This window comes from Podarcis muralis, chromosome 7 (genome assembly GCF_964188315.1).
Source record: "Podarcis muralis chromosome 7, rPodMur119.hap1.1, whole genome shotgun sequence".
Lineage (NCBI taxonomy): Eukaryota > Metazoa > Chordata > Lepidosauria > Squamata > Lacertidae > Podarcis > Podarcis muralis.
Genome location: NC_135661.1, coordinates 9,835,133 through 9,849,587, shown reverse-complemented (window position 1 = coordinate 9,849,587; position 14,455 = coordinate 9,835,133). Strand labels below are relative to the sequence as shown.

The 14,455-nt window shown below is 52.9% G+C and overlaps 1 protein-coding gene across 6 annotated transcripts in view; it reads left to right on the top strand.

The window, feature by feature from the left end:
- The window catches only part of PSD4 (pleckstrin and Sec7 domain containing 4), a 28,967-nt gene extending 14,919 nt beyond the window's left edge, over positions 1-14,048 (top strand). For all 6 annotated transcript variants that reach the window (XM_077931194.1, XM_077931193.1, XM_077931192.1 and 3 more), the window contains exons 6-16: positions 1,503-1,583; positions 2,638-2,750; positions 4,729-4,787; positions 4,995-5,084; positions 6,122-6,165; positions 7,516-7,685; positions 7,950-8,020; positions 8,876-9,021; positions 11,152-11,296; positions 11,495-11,638; positions 13,361-14,048. In XM_077931194.1, coding sequence (XP_077787320.1) covers positions 1,503-1,583; positions 2,638-2,750; positions 4,729-4,787; positions 4,995-5,084; positions 6,122-6,165; positions 7,516-7,685; positions 7,950-8,020; positions 8,876-9,021; positions 11,152-11,296; positions 11,495-11,638; positions 13,361-13,624 — 1,327 coding nt within the window. In that variant the 3' untranslated portion in view covers positions 13,625-14,048. The remainder of the gene's footprint in view (positions 1-1,502; positions 1,584-2,637; positions 2,751-4,728; positions 4,788-4,994; positions 5,085-6,121; positions 6,166-7,515; positions 7,686-7,949; positions 8,021-8,875; positions 9,022-11,151; positions 11,297-11,494; positions 11,639-13,360) is intronic.
- The last annotated feature ends 407 nt before the right edge of the window (positions 14,049-14,455 follow it).

The following is a 14,455-nucleotide window of genomic DNA, read 5'->3' as shown; positions in this document are numbered from 1 at the left end:
GAAACCTGTTTCCTGGGCCCAAGATTAACATCCTAAGATTAACGTATCAGAAAAGCTACATCAAAGAAACTGCCCACTGTCTTTGATGACCCAGGACACCTGCCTGTCTAAGTGGGTATCTGACTTGTGCAGAGGTGTGGATTGATCAAGAATCATATCAAAATAATTTAAACCCAGTCAATGCGATGCTTTCATTGCTGACACAGATGGCTTACCCTATATTTGTTATAATTCCTCATAGCAATCCCACCTGATCACTACACTTTTGCTCTCCCAGCTAGACACGGCTGCGGCCTCTTGAGGCACGTGGTTAAACTGTGGAACTCACTACCACAGGAGACAGGCTTGGGCCAGCAACTTGGATGGCGTTAAACGAGCACCGGGCAAATTCACAGAGGAGGAGAGGGATATTGAGGGCTGCTAGCTAGGCTCTGCCTCCACCGCTGGAGGCAAAAATGCTTCTGAATGCCTCCTACTGCGAACCACAGGAGGGGAGAGTGGCTCTTGTGCTTGAATCCTGATTGTGAGCTTCTCACGGGCACCTGGTTGGCCACCGTGAGAACAGGATGCTGGGCCCGATCCTCCTTGGCCTGATCCAGCAAGCTCTTCTTAGTATGTTCTTATGCTCTTGCAATGAGCCAGAAGGCAGGAACTTTAAACAAGCCAGGCCCTCCTGGTGGCACCCTCTCTGGGCTGAAAAGTCATCCTGACACTGGAGTGGATTTGCATGGGCAAATGAGGGCCAGCAGCTCCCTGGTGCCTGGGGTAGCAGAAGGGCAGATACAGTGGTACCTCAGGTTACAGACGCTTCAGGTTACAGACACTTCAGGTTACAGACTCCGCTAACCCAGAAATACAGTGGTACCTCTGGTTACGTACTTAATTCGTTCCGGAGGTCCGTTCTTAACCTGAAACTGTTCTTAACCTGAAGCACCACTTTAGCTAATGGGACCTCCCGCTGCCGCCACGCAATTTCTGTTCTCATCCTGAAGCAAAGTTCATAACCTGAAGCACTATTTCTGGGTTAGTGGAGTCTGTAACTTGAAGCGTATGTAACCCGAGGTACCACAGTAGTACCTCAGGTTACGGACTTTGCTTCAGGATGAGAACAGAAATTGTGCGGCGGCAGCAGGAGGCCCCATTAGCTAAAGTGGTACCTCAAGTTAAGAACAGTTTCAGGTTAAGAACAGACCTCTGGAATGAATTAAATTCTTAACCCGAGGTAGCTGCTACCTGCTGTAACCCCTTCTTGCCCAGCTGTTCCTAAAGGTGCAGGCAAGGAGGTGCCCCCTTTTTGCGCCTGGTCAACCTTGTGGGAGGAATACGAGGGCTGGGCTGAGGAGACCATGGGCAGAACTGGGAGTCCCTCTACAGGCTGGGGGGGGGGGCAGGAGCTGATGCTGGAGAAACCAGGGTGGTGGTGGTGGTGTGTGAGTTCCCCATAAGGCTGCTCCCTGATTCCTTTGGGAGGTCTTAAGCTTCTCCTGTGTCTTTGCCCACAGCAACGATTTCAGCCGGCTGGTGAGAGAAGCTTACCTCTCTTTCTTCCAATTCAGCGGACAGACTCTGGACCAAGCCCTGAGGTGATGCTCCTTCCTGTGGGGTCGTGTGTGTTTTTCCAACTTGCTCTTGAATGGGAAGGCGGGTGGCCATGTCCCCGACTCTGGGAAGTACGCTAAACCAGAGGAGGAGGAAGTCTTGGCCTCCCAGGGAACAGCCCAGCGGGAGAGGCAGGGGGCTGCCCTAGGTTTCTACACACTTTGGATCAGCCTCAAAGGGGCCCCACGGCAGGTTACAACCAGAAATTTACATTGTATTGTATTAGTGGGGGAAAAGAGAGAGCAGTCATTTTTTTGAAGGGATCACTTACAATATAGCGTCCAAGTGAAGCAGAGAGGAAGCTTTGTGGGAGGGGGGGGGTGGAATTCCTGTTTTGGCTATTCTAGGAGGGCAGAAAGGGATGCAGATGGCGCTGTGGGTTAAACCACAGAGCCTAGGACTTGCCGATCAGAAGGTCGGCTGTTCGAATCCCCGCCACGGGGTGAGCTCCCGTGGCTCGGTCCCTGCTCCTGCCAACCTAGCAGTTCGAAAGCACGTCAAAGTGCAAGTACATAAATAGGTACCACTCCGGCGGGAAGGTAAACGGCGTTTCCGTGCGCTGCTCTGGTTGGCCAGAAGCAGCTTAGTCATGCTGGCCACATGACCCGGAAGCTGTACGCCAGCTCCCTTGGCTAGTAAAGCGAGATGAGCGCCGCAACCCCAGAGTCGTCTGCGACTGGACCTAACAGTCAGGGGTCCCTTTACCTTTAGGAGTGCAGAAAAAGGCCTCACCCAGCAGGGGTCCTTGATAATTTGAGGGAGGGGAAGGGAGAGAGAGCAGGATTCTGGCTGAAGGTCCTGCTGACATAGGCAAGAAATTGGGCTGGTGAGGTGTAATCCTATCTCCCCTACTGTCCCTGGACCATTGCCGCCTCTGTGTGCTGAGCTCCACCCTTGGGAAGGATGCAGAAGCTGTTGGGAGGTTGCAACTTCCTTCCAGCTTCGTGGAGTGATGTAGTTACCACTGGGAGCTGGCAGAAGAGGGCAGTTGCCTCAGGGCTGCCACTCCTCACGCGCTCCTCTCCCTCCTCTTTGCAGGTCCTTCCTGAAGGCGTTTGTGCTCACTGGGGAGACTCAGGAGCGGGAGCGGATCCTGCGGCATTTCTCCGAGCGATATCACAGCTGCAATCCCGAGGTCTGCTTCAGCCCAGGTAAGGCAGCCAGCAAGGCCGGCTCTTCACCTGCAGCCCCAGGTGCTTAAATGAAGGAAGGAGGGATCCCTCGTCTCATGCAGTTTGGGTGTCAGTGTGCAAACGGTCCCAGATGGCCCATGTGTATCCTGGACTGCGTGGGATCCTTCCCACTTGGAAGGTTTTGTGGCTTTAAAATAAATTTTATTCACCTTTAGCTTTAATGATTACCGTATTTTTCGCTCTATAAGACACACTTTTTCCCTCCTAAAAAGTAAGGGGAAAGGTGTGTGCGTCTTATGGAGCGAATGCAGTGACGGGCTGGCCTTCTCCCTCCTCGGGGAAAAGCCTGCAAGTGCCGCACACACGCTCCACGCGGCTCGTGAAAGGGAGCTCTGAGCAGAGCCTGGGATGCATACAGGCTATGCTCAGCGCTCCCTTTAAAGAATACTTTTTTTCTTGCATTCCCCCTCTAAAAACTAGGTGCGTCTTATGGAGCGAAAAATACGGCATTGTTACAAATAAGTCATTACAGGATTCTCTGGATTCCTGAACTTTCCTCCGCCCCTATGTGGTTTCCATAGTTATTCATTTCCAACTGCATCATATAATGTTCTCCATATTTTCTTAACGCTCAATTCTCACCATAGTTCTCATTACATTGCAAGTGGTTTTTTTTTAGAATCCTGCCGATGTTTTTAATTGTTTACAGTGTTCTTTTAAGTACCGTAATTTTCGCACATAACACACACTTTTTTGCTCCTAGAAAGTAAGGGGAAATGCCTGTGTGTGTTACGGAGCGAATGCACTGGATCGGAGCCGTGGCTGCCGTCAGTCAAGCAAAGCGGGAGCCGCTTGCAGGGATTGGCACAGCTCTAGCTTTGCATGCTTTACAGCCAGGAGGAGGGGCTCCTTTGCTTGCTTTAAAGCTACCTACGGAGGAGCCGGGGAGGAGGGAGGGAAGGAGAGCCATGGCAGCAAAGCGGGCAGCAGCCGCTTACACGGGAGGAGGGACAGACGGGAGCCATAGCGAGCCGGGAGAAGGCAGGCGGTTCAAAGCCAGCAGGCGCTTTTTAAGTAGCCAGCAACAGCTGCTGCAGCCTCAGCTAGCAAAGGTCCGCGCGCTCTCTAAACGGAGCAATGAGGCTGCAGAGGGACAGGAGGGCTTGGATCAGGAAGGATAAAGTTTAAGCAACCAGCAGCAAAAAAAACAACAAACCAACCTGGAGCTCTGAGCCACAGCGCAGTGAAAACCAGGAAGTAAAAGAAAAGGCTATCATCCCCCCCCCCCCCTTCTCAGGTGTTTTCAGCCAGGATAGATTTGAGCATTGTCTGGGTCCTAGTGCCCCTACCGCTTTTTTGTGCTCCATTCTATTGCTACTGGTGGCTGCTTATCACTCAAACTGAACCTGATACCAGTAGCCACCTGTACAAACAAAGTAGAAGGCTGCAAGGAGGAGCGCTTTTGCACAGCTAATGGCAAATCCCCTGCAATCCAAGTCCTCCTCACTTGCTCAAATCTATTCTGCCTCAAAACAAGGAGCGGAAGGAAAAGGCTGCAAACTGTTAAATGGAAAAAAACCCCAGTTCTGTGTTGGCCAGAAGGACAAGGTGGGTGGGGTGGGGTCAGGGGCTGTGCCCCCTCTTGGCTTTCCAGGCAGTTGGGCCTGCCCAGTTTGCATGTCTTTGGTGGGGGGTGTCTCAGAACCTGGGTCTGCTGGCTGCTGACTTTAATAGGGGATGGAAAATGTCCAGGCCCGAAAGAGGTTCTGCTGCACCTCTAATCCGGCCTGGGACATTGTGCTCCTGTTAAGAGCAGGAACTGCAGGCAGGAAGATTTGTTTTCATTCCTTGGGTTCCAGCCTAAGGCCCCTTGCTGGCCCTGAGCCCCTTTTCTGAGTAAGGGGGTTTGCTGGGGTTCTGGGAGCAGGGGGCCTGGGTCCTTTGAGCCTGTGGGCCTCCCCTGACCTTCCCCTCGGTCTCCTCTCCCCCTCTGCAGATGCTGTTCACACCCTCACCTGTGCCATCATGCTCCTCAACACTGACCTGCACGGGCAGGTAAGTCCATGGGGGGTGGGGGGGTGGCGTTTGTATGCAGGGGGCCTAAGGGAAAGAGGGCGCGCCTCCCACCTCGCGCTTCTGGGTCTAACTGTGCGCGTAGGGAAGGGAAACGGGAGGTGGGCTTTGGGGGAAGCACAATCTGGACGTTGCATTACCTTTGGCCTGATGTGCACCTTTCCTCCCTTCCCTGCTTGTGGCACGCAGAATATCGGGCGGAGCATGACCTGCCAGGCTTTCCTCACCAACCTCGACGGGCTGAACGATGGCAAGAACTTCCCAAAAGAACAGCTGAAGGTACAAAGGAGAGGGAGCCCTTTCCCCTTGTCCGGCAGGAGGGGGAGGGGAGAGACTGGGGGCTTAGCTTGGTTGGGCAGTGTCAGGGAACTGCCATCAGCTCAGAGGCGAGAGATGGAAGGGCAGTTGTGTTATAGGGAGCCTCCGAAAATCTTGCGAAGCAGTTCCTCCTCCGGTGAGGAGGAAAGCCCCACCTCCAGTGGAGAAGAGGTGCAGGGACCGGGGAATGCTAGGGAGAGCCTCAACACAGAGCCTGAGCAAACCAGAGAGGTGGGAAGCGCACCCTTGCCAGCGCCCATTCTGCGCAGTAGTCTTTGGCGCAGGGAGGGGCAGAAAAGGCTGGGGGTGATGCTGGGGGAGGTACAAAAACCGACCACTCCCGGATTCTGCTAGCGACTGAGCCAGACATGAACTTACGACGCTCTTCACTGCAAATAGTTTGCACCAAGAATGAAGCCTGTAAAAGACAGGTCGGAGTCCTGCCTGGTTACTCTCGAGCAACCGCCACACCCTGTGACAGACAGCCTTACTTAGGCCTTCTTTGTACAGAGGTGGGCAGCCTTCTGCCACTTAAGGTGCCAGCCAGGGGGACGACAGGCAGCCGTCCGCTTGGAAATCCCCCCATACAAAAAAATTGTCTCTATGTTGGGAACTTGGGAGACAGAAGGGGAGATGTACCTGGGTTCACGTTCTCCTGGACGACCGGCCTAGACCTTTTTAAGACGTGAAAATGTCTTTTAAAGCATTCCGTCTCGTCCAGCCGAAAGCGTGACTCTGAGCACCTCTGCCATCGTGCTTTGTTTGGGCTTCTGTCCCCAAGGGATCAGGTCCTCGGTTTGGGAGGCGAAGGTGAAATCCTGACAGACTTGCTCTGCCAGAGGAGGCGCCTAAGGCCCAGGCCTGTTCCTGCTGGCTTCTCCTTTGCCTCCTCGGAGGTGTGGCAGGTCCTGGGGGGGGACATGCGGCAGGCTGGAGCCTGGATGTGAAGAGGGAATCATAGACTGATGGTTCTCCCTTTGCGCTTTCTCTCTCTCTAGGAGCTATATCATTCCATCCGCCAAGAAAAACTGGAATGGGCTGCGTAAGTAAAGATGGTGGCAATGACGTTGGGGGGTGGGGGGGTGTCAGAATTTCTGAGTGGGCAGAAGAGAGGCCCATGGCTGCTCCTGCATGGAGGCCTCCAGCCCCAAATGCCCTGGGGGCAGAGAGAGAGAGAGAAGTGAGGGGCTACAAACCAACCGAGAAATAATTTTCAGCCAGTCTTCTCCCAAAGGTGGCTCACAGCCAGGACTTCAGGTGAAGGACGGAGGCTGAGGCTGGTGGCAGCTGCCCTGGTCTGCCTTTGCGGTCTCTCCCACCACGGGGACCATAGAATTGTGGGAATGTTGTGGATAGAAGGAGAGCATATATTGATTAAATATTATCCTTCCTCACTCACACTAGTGAGTCAGTTGCAGAATACATTCCCCAGCTAGTTGGTAGATTCATTTTAATCTCTTGAGTTAAGCAATCCAGTCTGGCTTGTCCAGATTGGGTTTGATCCTGGTGAATTACCCTTTTATCCCTCTTAAGAAGAATAAAGACACAACAGTCTTCTTTTAAAAGTAATGATAAGAAGTTTACTTACATTCAATTCACAGTAGGTTCCCTACTGGGAGGCGGGTGGCGCTGTGGCCTTGTCAGTTTGCATTTCTTAGTACAGAAAGTATTGATCTGATGTGTAGAAATCTTTCCTGTTCTACTTAAATCAATAGGGTTCTGGAAGGTTTATTTCTATGTGAAAGGGAACAGGAAGAAGGTTCTTGTTTGGGTTATTCCTTCTGAGAAGCTGAGAACAGCTGGTTTAAACTGGTTCTGTTATCTTTCTGTCATGATCATTCTGACTACTAGTAAGGCCAGAAGGAGCCAGAGCTTACTTTCTCTTTCTATCTCTTTGTTCTGGTGTGGTGTTCTGTTCTGTATGCTATAGTGTTAAGGTTTATAAGTTGCTGGAAGTTTGAGTTAAGTCTGCTGCAACTGGATTTTTTACGGACTGTGCCAATCCTGAATGTATTGGATTTGTGGCCATTATGCTCATTTGCCTTCAGTAGCAGTAAAGCTCTGCTGGATGAGATACAATTGCCTCTGGTCTGTTTTTGGGAACTCTGCAATGTGTTTAAGTCATCCTCCTCCACAGATGGCAGATGCCTTTCCCCTCTGCTGCCGTAAGCGACATCAATGTTGACATCAGATTCAGCTTCCAGTTGGATCAGCTTCTGTTTGTGGGAGGGGAGGGCAGCCCAATGCCTTGGGGGGTCGCCCTTGTGGCAGTCATGTCAGCTTTCGGAAAAGGAGTTGTTTTCTGCAGGGGCTGAATCAGGAGCTGTTGCTCACCCTGTCCTCTTTTCAGACAGACCCTCACGAAGCCTCTTTCTCCTTCTGTCCACTGCAGGGATGATGAGGAAGAGGAGAAGTCGCTCAGCGCCGCGCTGCTCTCGCCCTCAGCATCCGGCCAGAAGAAAGCCAACCCTTTCCTGACTCTGTCGCATGACCCCGAGGCGAAAACCTACCGGCAGGGCCTACTGGCGCGCAAGGTCCACGCGGAGGCCGATGGCAAGAAGAGTGAGTGCTGGGCCAGGGGGCACGGCGAGCAGCAGCCCACAGGGACCTGGGCCTGCCTGCGAGAGATATCAGCCGTCTCATATGCATGCCAGGCCTGTTGGCAAGCTGGGTGTGAGTGGGCAGTGGTTGGGGCACTCCTGTGCCACAGGGGTCCTAAGCAAACTCCAGCCCTTTGGGGACACCAGCCCCTCCTGGGCAGCCCTAGAGCACCAAGGTGCAGGCGGCGGACCCAACTTGACCGCTCCCCATCTCACTCTTTTGCAGCGCCCTGGGGCAAGAGAGGCTGGAAGATGTTTCATACGGTGCTGAAAGGAATGGTCCTCTACTTCTCCAAGGTAACCAGGAGCAAGCCAGACCACTGTGGAAACCAAAGGACTTGCGCTCCTAGGCCACCCTTCTTGTGGGAGACCAAGGCTGTGCTGCTCCCCAGCAGAGCAATTCTGTGCTGCCTCCCCAGCTGGCTGTGCAGTGCTTGGCCCTTCTCTCTCTTCTTTACTTTCCACCCACCCTTTCTGCTGACCCCTGGGGTCTCGCAGTTGCAGGTAGAGAGCCCTGCTTTGCAGGCAGAAAGTCCCAGGTTCAGTTGCGTATGGCAGGCTGGGAATGCCCTCCACCATGAGAGCTAGTGTGGTGTAGTGGTTCAGAGCGGTAGTCTCGTAATCTGGTGAACCGGGTTCAATTCCCCGCTCCTCCACATGCAGCTGCTGGGTGACCTTGGGCCAGTCACACTTCTCTGAAGTCTCTCAGCCCCACTCACCTCACAGAGTGTTTGTTGTGGGGGAGGAAGGGAAAGGAGAATGTTAGCCACTTTGAGACTCCTTAAAGGGAGTGAAAGGCGGGATATCAAATCCAAACTCTTCTTCTTCTTCTTTTTCACCTGAGACCCTGGAGAGCATCCGCTCATCTGGGTTAGGGGATGCTGAGCTAGAGGGACCATTGTGTGTCTCTTTAACCAGGGGCTTCTTCTCAGGCTGGCTTAAGTGGGACCCTCTGCCCTGGCTGCCGGCTCAGTTCCACCCAGGACCCCGTCCCCTGGCTCCGTGCATGCTATCCTGGGTCTGGCCTCCTGCCCACCTAGCCTGGCTGGCCTCGGGCACCTCTCAACTCATCTACCTGGGGTTAGTGCTGCAGGCAAAATCTCTGCTCTGCCCCCGCACCCCCGATTCAGCTTGCTCCTGCTGTTCTCGCAGGATGAGAGCCGGCCAGACGCCTCTGCCTCAGAGGAGCCCATCGGGGTTCACCACGCCCTGGCCGAGAAGGCCAGCAAGTACACCAAGCGGCCCCACGTCTTCCGGCTGCAGACGGCCGACTGGCGCATCTTCCTCTTCCAAGCCCCGTGAGTATTTGCAGACCTCTCTTGCGGGCAGCCAAGGCTACCTCCTCAGCTCAGGATCTCCTCTTGGCTCCCTCTGAGGCAGAAGCACACCTGTCAAGGCAGCCTCCCCAAACCACTGCCGCTTCCTCCTCACCTGAGTGATTCGTAAGCTTCACTGATCCAAAAAGATAAGCAACAAAGGCTGGCTTTGGGCAGGAAGCAGCAAATCCCGTTCAGAAAGATTGGTTCTTGCGGTATTAGTGACGCAGCAGCAACATTCTTAATCAGCAAGCGTAGAACAAACAGTTTTAGTTTTTTCAAAACGGAGAAACGGGCTTTGGTCTCTGACGTGCCTCAAAATCTGTCCCTGTCACTTAACATTGCCCATTAAAATGCTGACTATAGTCTTCGTCAGCAGTCCTGGGGAGTCGAGGTTTCTGTTGTTCCCGTTTAACCGGTGAAGAGGCCCAACAGTAAACAAATTCTAGCAGGAGGAGGAGCTGAGGGCGAGAGCAGTCCTGCTAGGCTGAAGCCCAGCTCTGCCTGCTGGGATGTGATGGCTCTTGGGATACGGCTGTATACAGTGGTACCTCGGGTTACATACACCTCGGGTTACAAACACTTTGGGTTACAGACTCCGCTAACCCAGAAGTAGTACCTCGGGTTAAGAACTTTGACTATTTAGAAAGACAAGGTTCTAGGAGTCTTGGTTGACCACAAACTTGACATGAGCCAACAGTGTGACGCGGCAGCTAAAAAAGCCAATGCAATTCTGGGCTGCATCAATAGGAGTATAGCATCTAGATCAAGGGAAGTAATAGTGCCACTGTATTCTGCTCTGGTCAGACCTCACCTGGAGTACTGTGTCCAGTTCTGGGCACCACAGTTCAAGAAGGACACTGGCAAACTGGAACGTGTCCAGAGGAGGGCAACCAAAATGGTCAAAGGCCTGGAAACGATGCCTTATGAGGAACGGCTAAGGGAGCTGGGCATGTTTAGCCTGGAGAAGAGGAGGTTAAGGGGTGATATGATAGCCATGTTCAAATATATAAAAGGATGTCATATAGAGGAGGGAGAAAGGTTGTTTTCTGCTGCTCCAGAGAAGCGGACATGGAGCAATGGATCCAAACTACAAGAAAGAAGATTCCACCTAAACATTAGGAAGAACTTCCTGACAGTAAGAGCTGTTCGACAGTGGAATTTGCTGCCAAGGTGTGTGGTGGAGTCTCCTTCTTTGGAGGTCTTTAAGCAGAGGCTTGACAACCATATGTCAGGAGTGCTCTGATGGTGTTTCCTGCTTGGCAGGGGGTTGGACTCGATGGCCCTTGTGGTCTCTTCCAACTCTATGATTCTATGATTCTATGAAATGCAAAAAATTGGCTGTGTCTAGAATGACCTTGTGAATGGAAAAGGGGAAATATACATATACACACATCTGTATATTAAGATGAAAATAATACTGAAATACAGATAAAATATGAAAGGTGAAAGGAATTGTGAGAGTGACGGAAGTCTATTATTATTATTATTTTGTAAAATATTGTTAATTGTATTGAAATATTATATTTTCTTTATTCTTTTACTGTCTACCTTTCTTTGCATTTTTTCTTTTTCTTCTTTACTTTTTCTCTCTTTCTGTTTTATTGGATATTATTCTTTATGCAGGGACGCGGGTGGCGCTGTGGGTAAAAGCCTCAGCGCCTAGGGCTTGCCGATCGAAAGGTCGGCGGTTCGAATCCCCGCGGCGGGGTGCGCTCCCGTTGTTCGGTCCCAGCGCCTGCCAACCTAGCAGTTCGAAAGCACCCCTGGGTGCAAGTAGATAAATAGGGACCGCTTACTAGCGGGAAGGTAAACGGCGTTTCCGTGTGCTGCGCTGGCTCACCAGAGCAGCTTCGTCACGCTGGCCACGTGACCCGGAAGTGTCTCCGGACAGCGCTGGCCCCCGGCCTCTTGAGTGAGATGGGCGCACAACCCCAGAGTCTGTCAAGACTGGCCCGTATGGGCAGGGGTACCTTTACCTTTACCTTTTTATTCTTTATGCATGGTTTTGTTTTGATGCATTTACTTTTCAATATAACAAAGATTAAAATTAAAAGGGGGGATTCCTTTTAATTCATATAACTCTCCCTGCCCTCTCCCCCGTTTCCCTAGGACCGCAGCGGAAATGAGTTCCTGGGTTTCCCGGATAAACCTGGTGGCTGCCATGTTCTCCTCGCCACCCTTTCCAGCAGCTGTGGGCTCCCAGAGGAAGTTCATCCGGCCAGTTCTGCCGACAGCACCTTCCAAGAACTCCCTGGTGTGTGCCCTGGGACTCCCTCAGCAGGCTGCTTTGCGGCTGGTGCACAGAAATGGCAGGATGGGGGAATTTGGGGTGGGCATCAGAGCGCAGCCCATGGGCTGCCCCAAACCCTTCTGTGGCTCGCTCCCCAGCTGCAACCTCCTGCCAGATCCTGGGCAGGTAAGGCTGAGCAACAACCTGTTCCTCTTGCTGCAGGAGGACCAGCACTTTTCCCACGAATCCTGGATGGACCAGGTATCAGACGACCTCTTGGAGCACCAGCGGAACCTGCCCAGCAAGCGAGGCCGGGGCCGGGACCTGGAAGAGTATCAACTCAAGAAGGAATATTTGCTCTACGAGGTGGGCAAGGACCAGGCCTGTCTTTTGCAGGGAGTACAGTAGGATGCTCCCACTGTACTCCTCCCCACTTTGAATGGTCAGAACACCTACCGTATTTTTCGCTCTATGACGCACTTTTCCCCTCCTAAAAAGCATGGGGAAATGTGTGTGCGCCTTATGGAGTGAATGCAGGCGGGAGGCTCTGCTCAGCACTCCCTTTCAAGAGCCGCACACACGCTCCGCGTGCTCTTTAAAGGGAGCACGGCTCTTGGGGGAGCCTTAGCCACGCACAGCCTCTCCCGGGCAGGGGGGATGAAGGCTCCCCCTGCCCGAAGAGGCTGCGCGCAGCTATCCCATAAGCCAGGACAGCTGTCCTCGCTTCTGGGATTCAGAATATTTTTTTTCTTGTTTTCCTCTTCCAAAAACTAGGTGCGTCTTATGGTCGCCTAATACAGTACCTTGTAAAAACATACATAACTTCTCCAGGACAAGGTTTTTACGAATGGAGAGTTTGCATGTTGTTGAGGTCTTTGCTGGCTGGTTTGCTCTCAGGCTGCCGGCTCTGAGCTTTTTCCTTATCCAAATGTCTCCTCGCAGTCCTTGTGGTCTTTTGCATCCTTCCCCAGTGAGTACACACATCTATCACAATAAATCTCACTACTGCTCCTTTAAAAGAAAGAAAAATCTGCAGTAACCTGCCACTTTTGCATGCGGCTATGTACCCTGATGGTAAGAGCTGTTTTGATGGAACGGACTCCCTCGAAAAGCGGTGGACTCTCCTTTGTTGGAGGTTTTTGAGCAGAGATTTGGAGGGCCACCTGTCAGATTCTCCAGTTGTGATTCCTGCATCGCAGAGGGTTGGGCTAGACGACTCTTTTGGGGTGTCTTCAAGCTAGGGATGCGGGTGGTGCTGTGGGTTAAACCACAGAGCCTAGGACTTGCCGATCAGAAGGTCGGTGTTTCGAATCCCCGCAACGGGGTGAGCTCCCATTGCTCAGCCCCTACTCCTGCCAACCTAGCAGTTCGAAAGCATGTCAAAGTGCAAGTAGATAAATAGGTACCGCTCTGGTGGGAAGGTAAACGGCATTTCCGTGCGCTGCTCTGGTTCTCCAGAAGCGGCTTTGTCATGCTGGCCACATGACCCGGAAGCTGTACGCCGGCTCCCTCAGCCAATAAAGCGAGATGAGCGCCGCAACCCCAGAGTCGGCCACGACTGGACCTAATGGTCAGGCGTCCCTTTACCGTTACCTTTACAAGCTCTACAGCTTTGATAATTACAGTGGTACCTCAGTTTACAGACACTTCAGGTTACATACGCTTCAGGTTACAGACTCCGCTAACCCAGAAATAATACCTCAGGTTAAGAACTTTGCTTCAGGATGAGAACAAAAATTGTGCGGAAGCAGTGGGTGGCCCCATTAGCTAAAGTGGTACCTCAGGTTAAGAACAGTTTCAGGTTAAGAACGGACCTCCAGAACAAATTAAGTTCTTAACCCGAGGCACCACTGTACGTGATTTTAGACTACAGAAACATTAACTATGGACATCTTTTGCATCCTTAATCCTGCGTGAGAAAGAGACGCTGTGGAGAAATCCTCCGTTAACAGGAAGAACCTTCTCCCTGGTCCCTGTGTGTCAGGGACGCCTGCCCTAGTTGACTCCCTGAGGTGCTGCCGGCCAGAGGCGGCCTTCCCCTCCCCACCCCCCACATGACGCCCTGCCTTCTTTTGTCCCTTTGTGCAGAAGCGCCGCTACGAGACCTACGTGAGGCTGCTGGAGGTGAAGCTGGCCGGAGAAGACACGGAGGACCTTGAGCAGTGGGAGGTCCGGCTGGGGGAGGCGGGCGAGTTGCCGGCCGAGGAGGCCTGCTCGTCCCTGCAGAAGTCCCACTCCAGCCCCTCCCTGAATGTGGACGGGCTGCCTGCGGGGGTCAAGGTGAAGCGGAACATTTCTGAGCGCCGGACAGTACGCAAAATCATCCCCAGGCGCAATAAGCACTTGCTGTGAGGGTCCCCCCCCCCCCGCCCTCCAGTGCTGCCGCCGCCGCCCTCACTGGAGAAGGGAGGCCCTTCTCTCTTTCCCTCACCCATCCCTTTGGGTCTCAGCCTTCGAAGCCCAAAGTGGACACACGGTACGAAAGGAGGAGCGCTGCTCTCCGGAATCGGCGCTTGCAGAATTTGGACTCCAGGTGGCGCAACGTCTCAAGAAACAGATGGGCAGAGGCTGTTGTGGGCACAGGTCTCCAGGGCATCGCCCACACCACCCGCCTTCAACGCAAAGACTCAGGGAAGTGTCCTGCCTGCTGCTGCTGGGCTCTGCTTTCGGGGGCTCCGCCTTCTGCTGCCTTAACCCCCCTCCCCGTTCCTCATGCCTCAATCGCTGCCATTGGGGCAGCTGTGACCTTTGTGCAATAAACAGAGATATGCAGGGACTCAGCCTGGATGTTGAGGGCTGGTGGGGAGGCGGAACAACTCTCAGGACCTTTTTGCCCCAGAGGGAGAGGGTGGAACCTCGGCTCCCGAACGCATTGGGAGCTGAACGTTCCGCCTCCCGAATGATCAAAAACTGGAAGTGATTGTTCCAGTTTTCAAACGTTCTTTGGAAGCTGAATGTCCTGCACGGCTTCTGACTGGCGGCAGGAAGTTGCACTTTGGTTCCCGAACCCTTTTGGGAATCGAATGGACTCCCGGAACGGATTAAGATTCCACTGTAACTGATCCCAGTGTCTTCATGTAGATACCAAATACAGTGGTACCTCGGGTTACATACGCTTCAGGTTACATACGCTTCAGGTTACAGACTCCGCTAACCCAGAAATAGTGCTTCAGGTTAAGAACT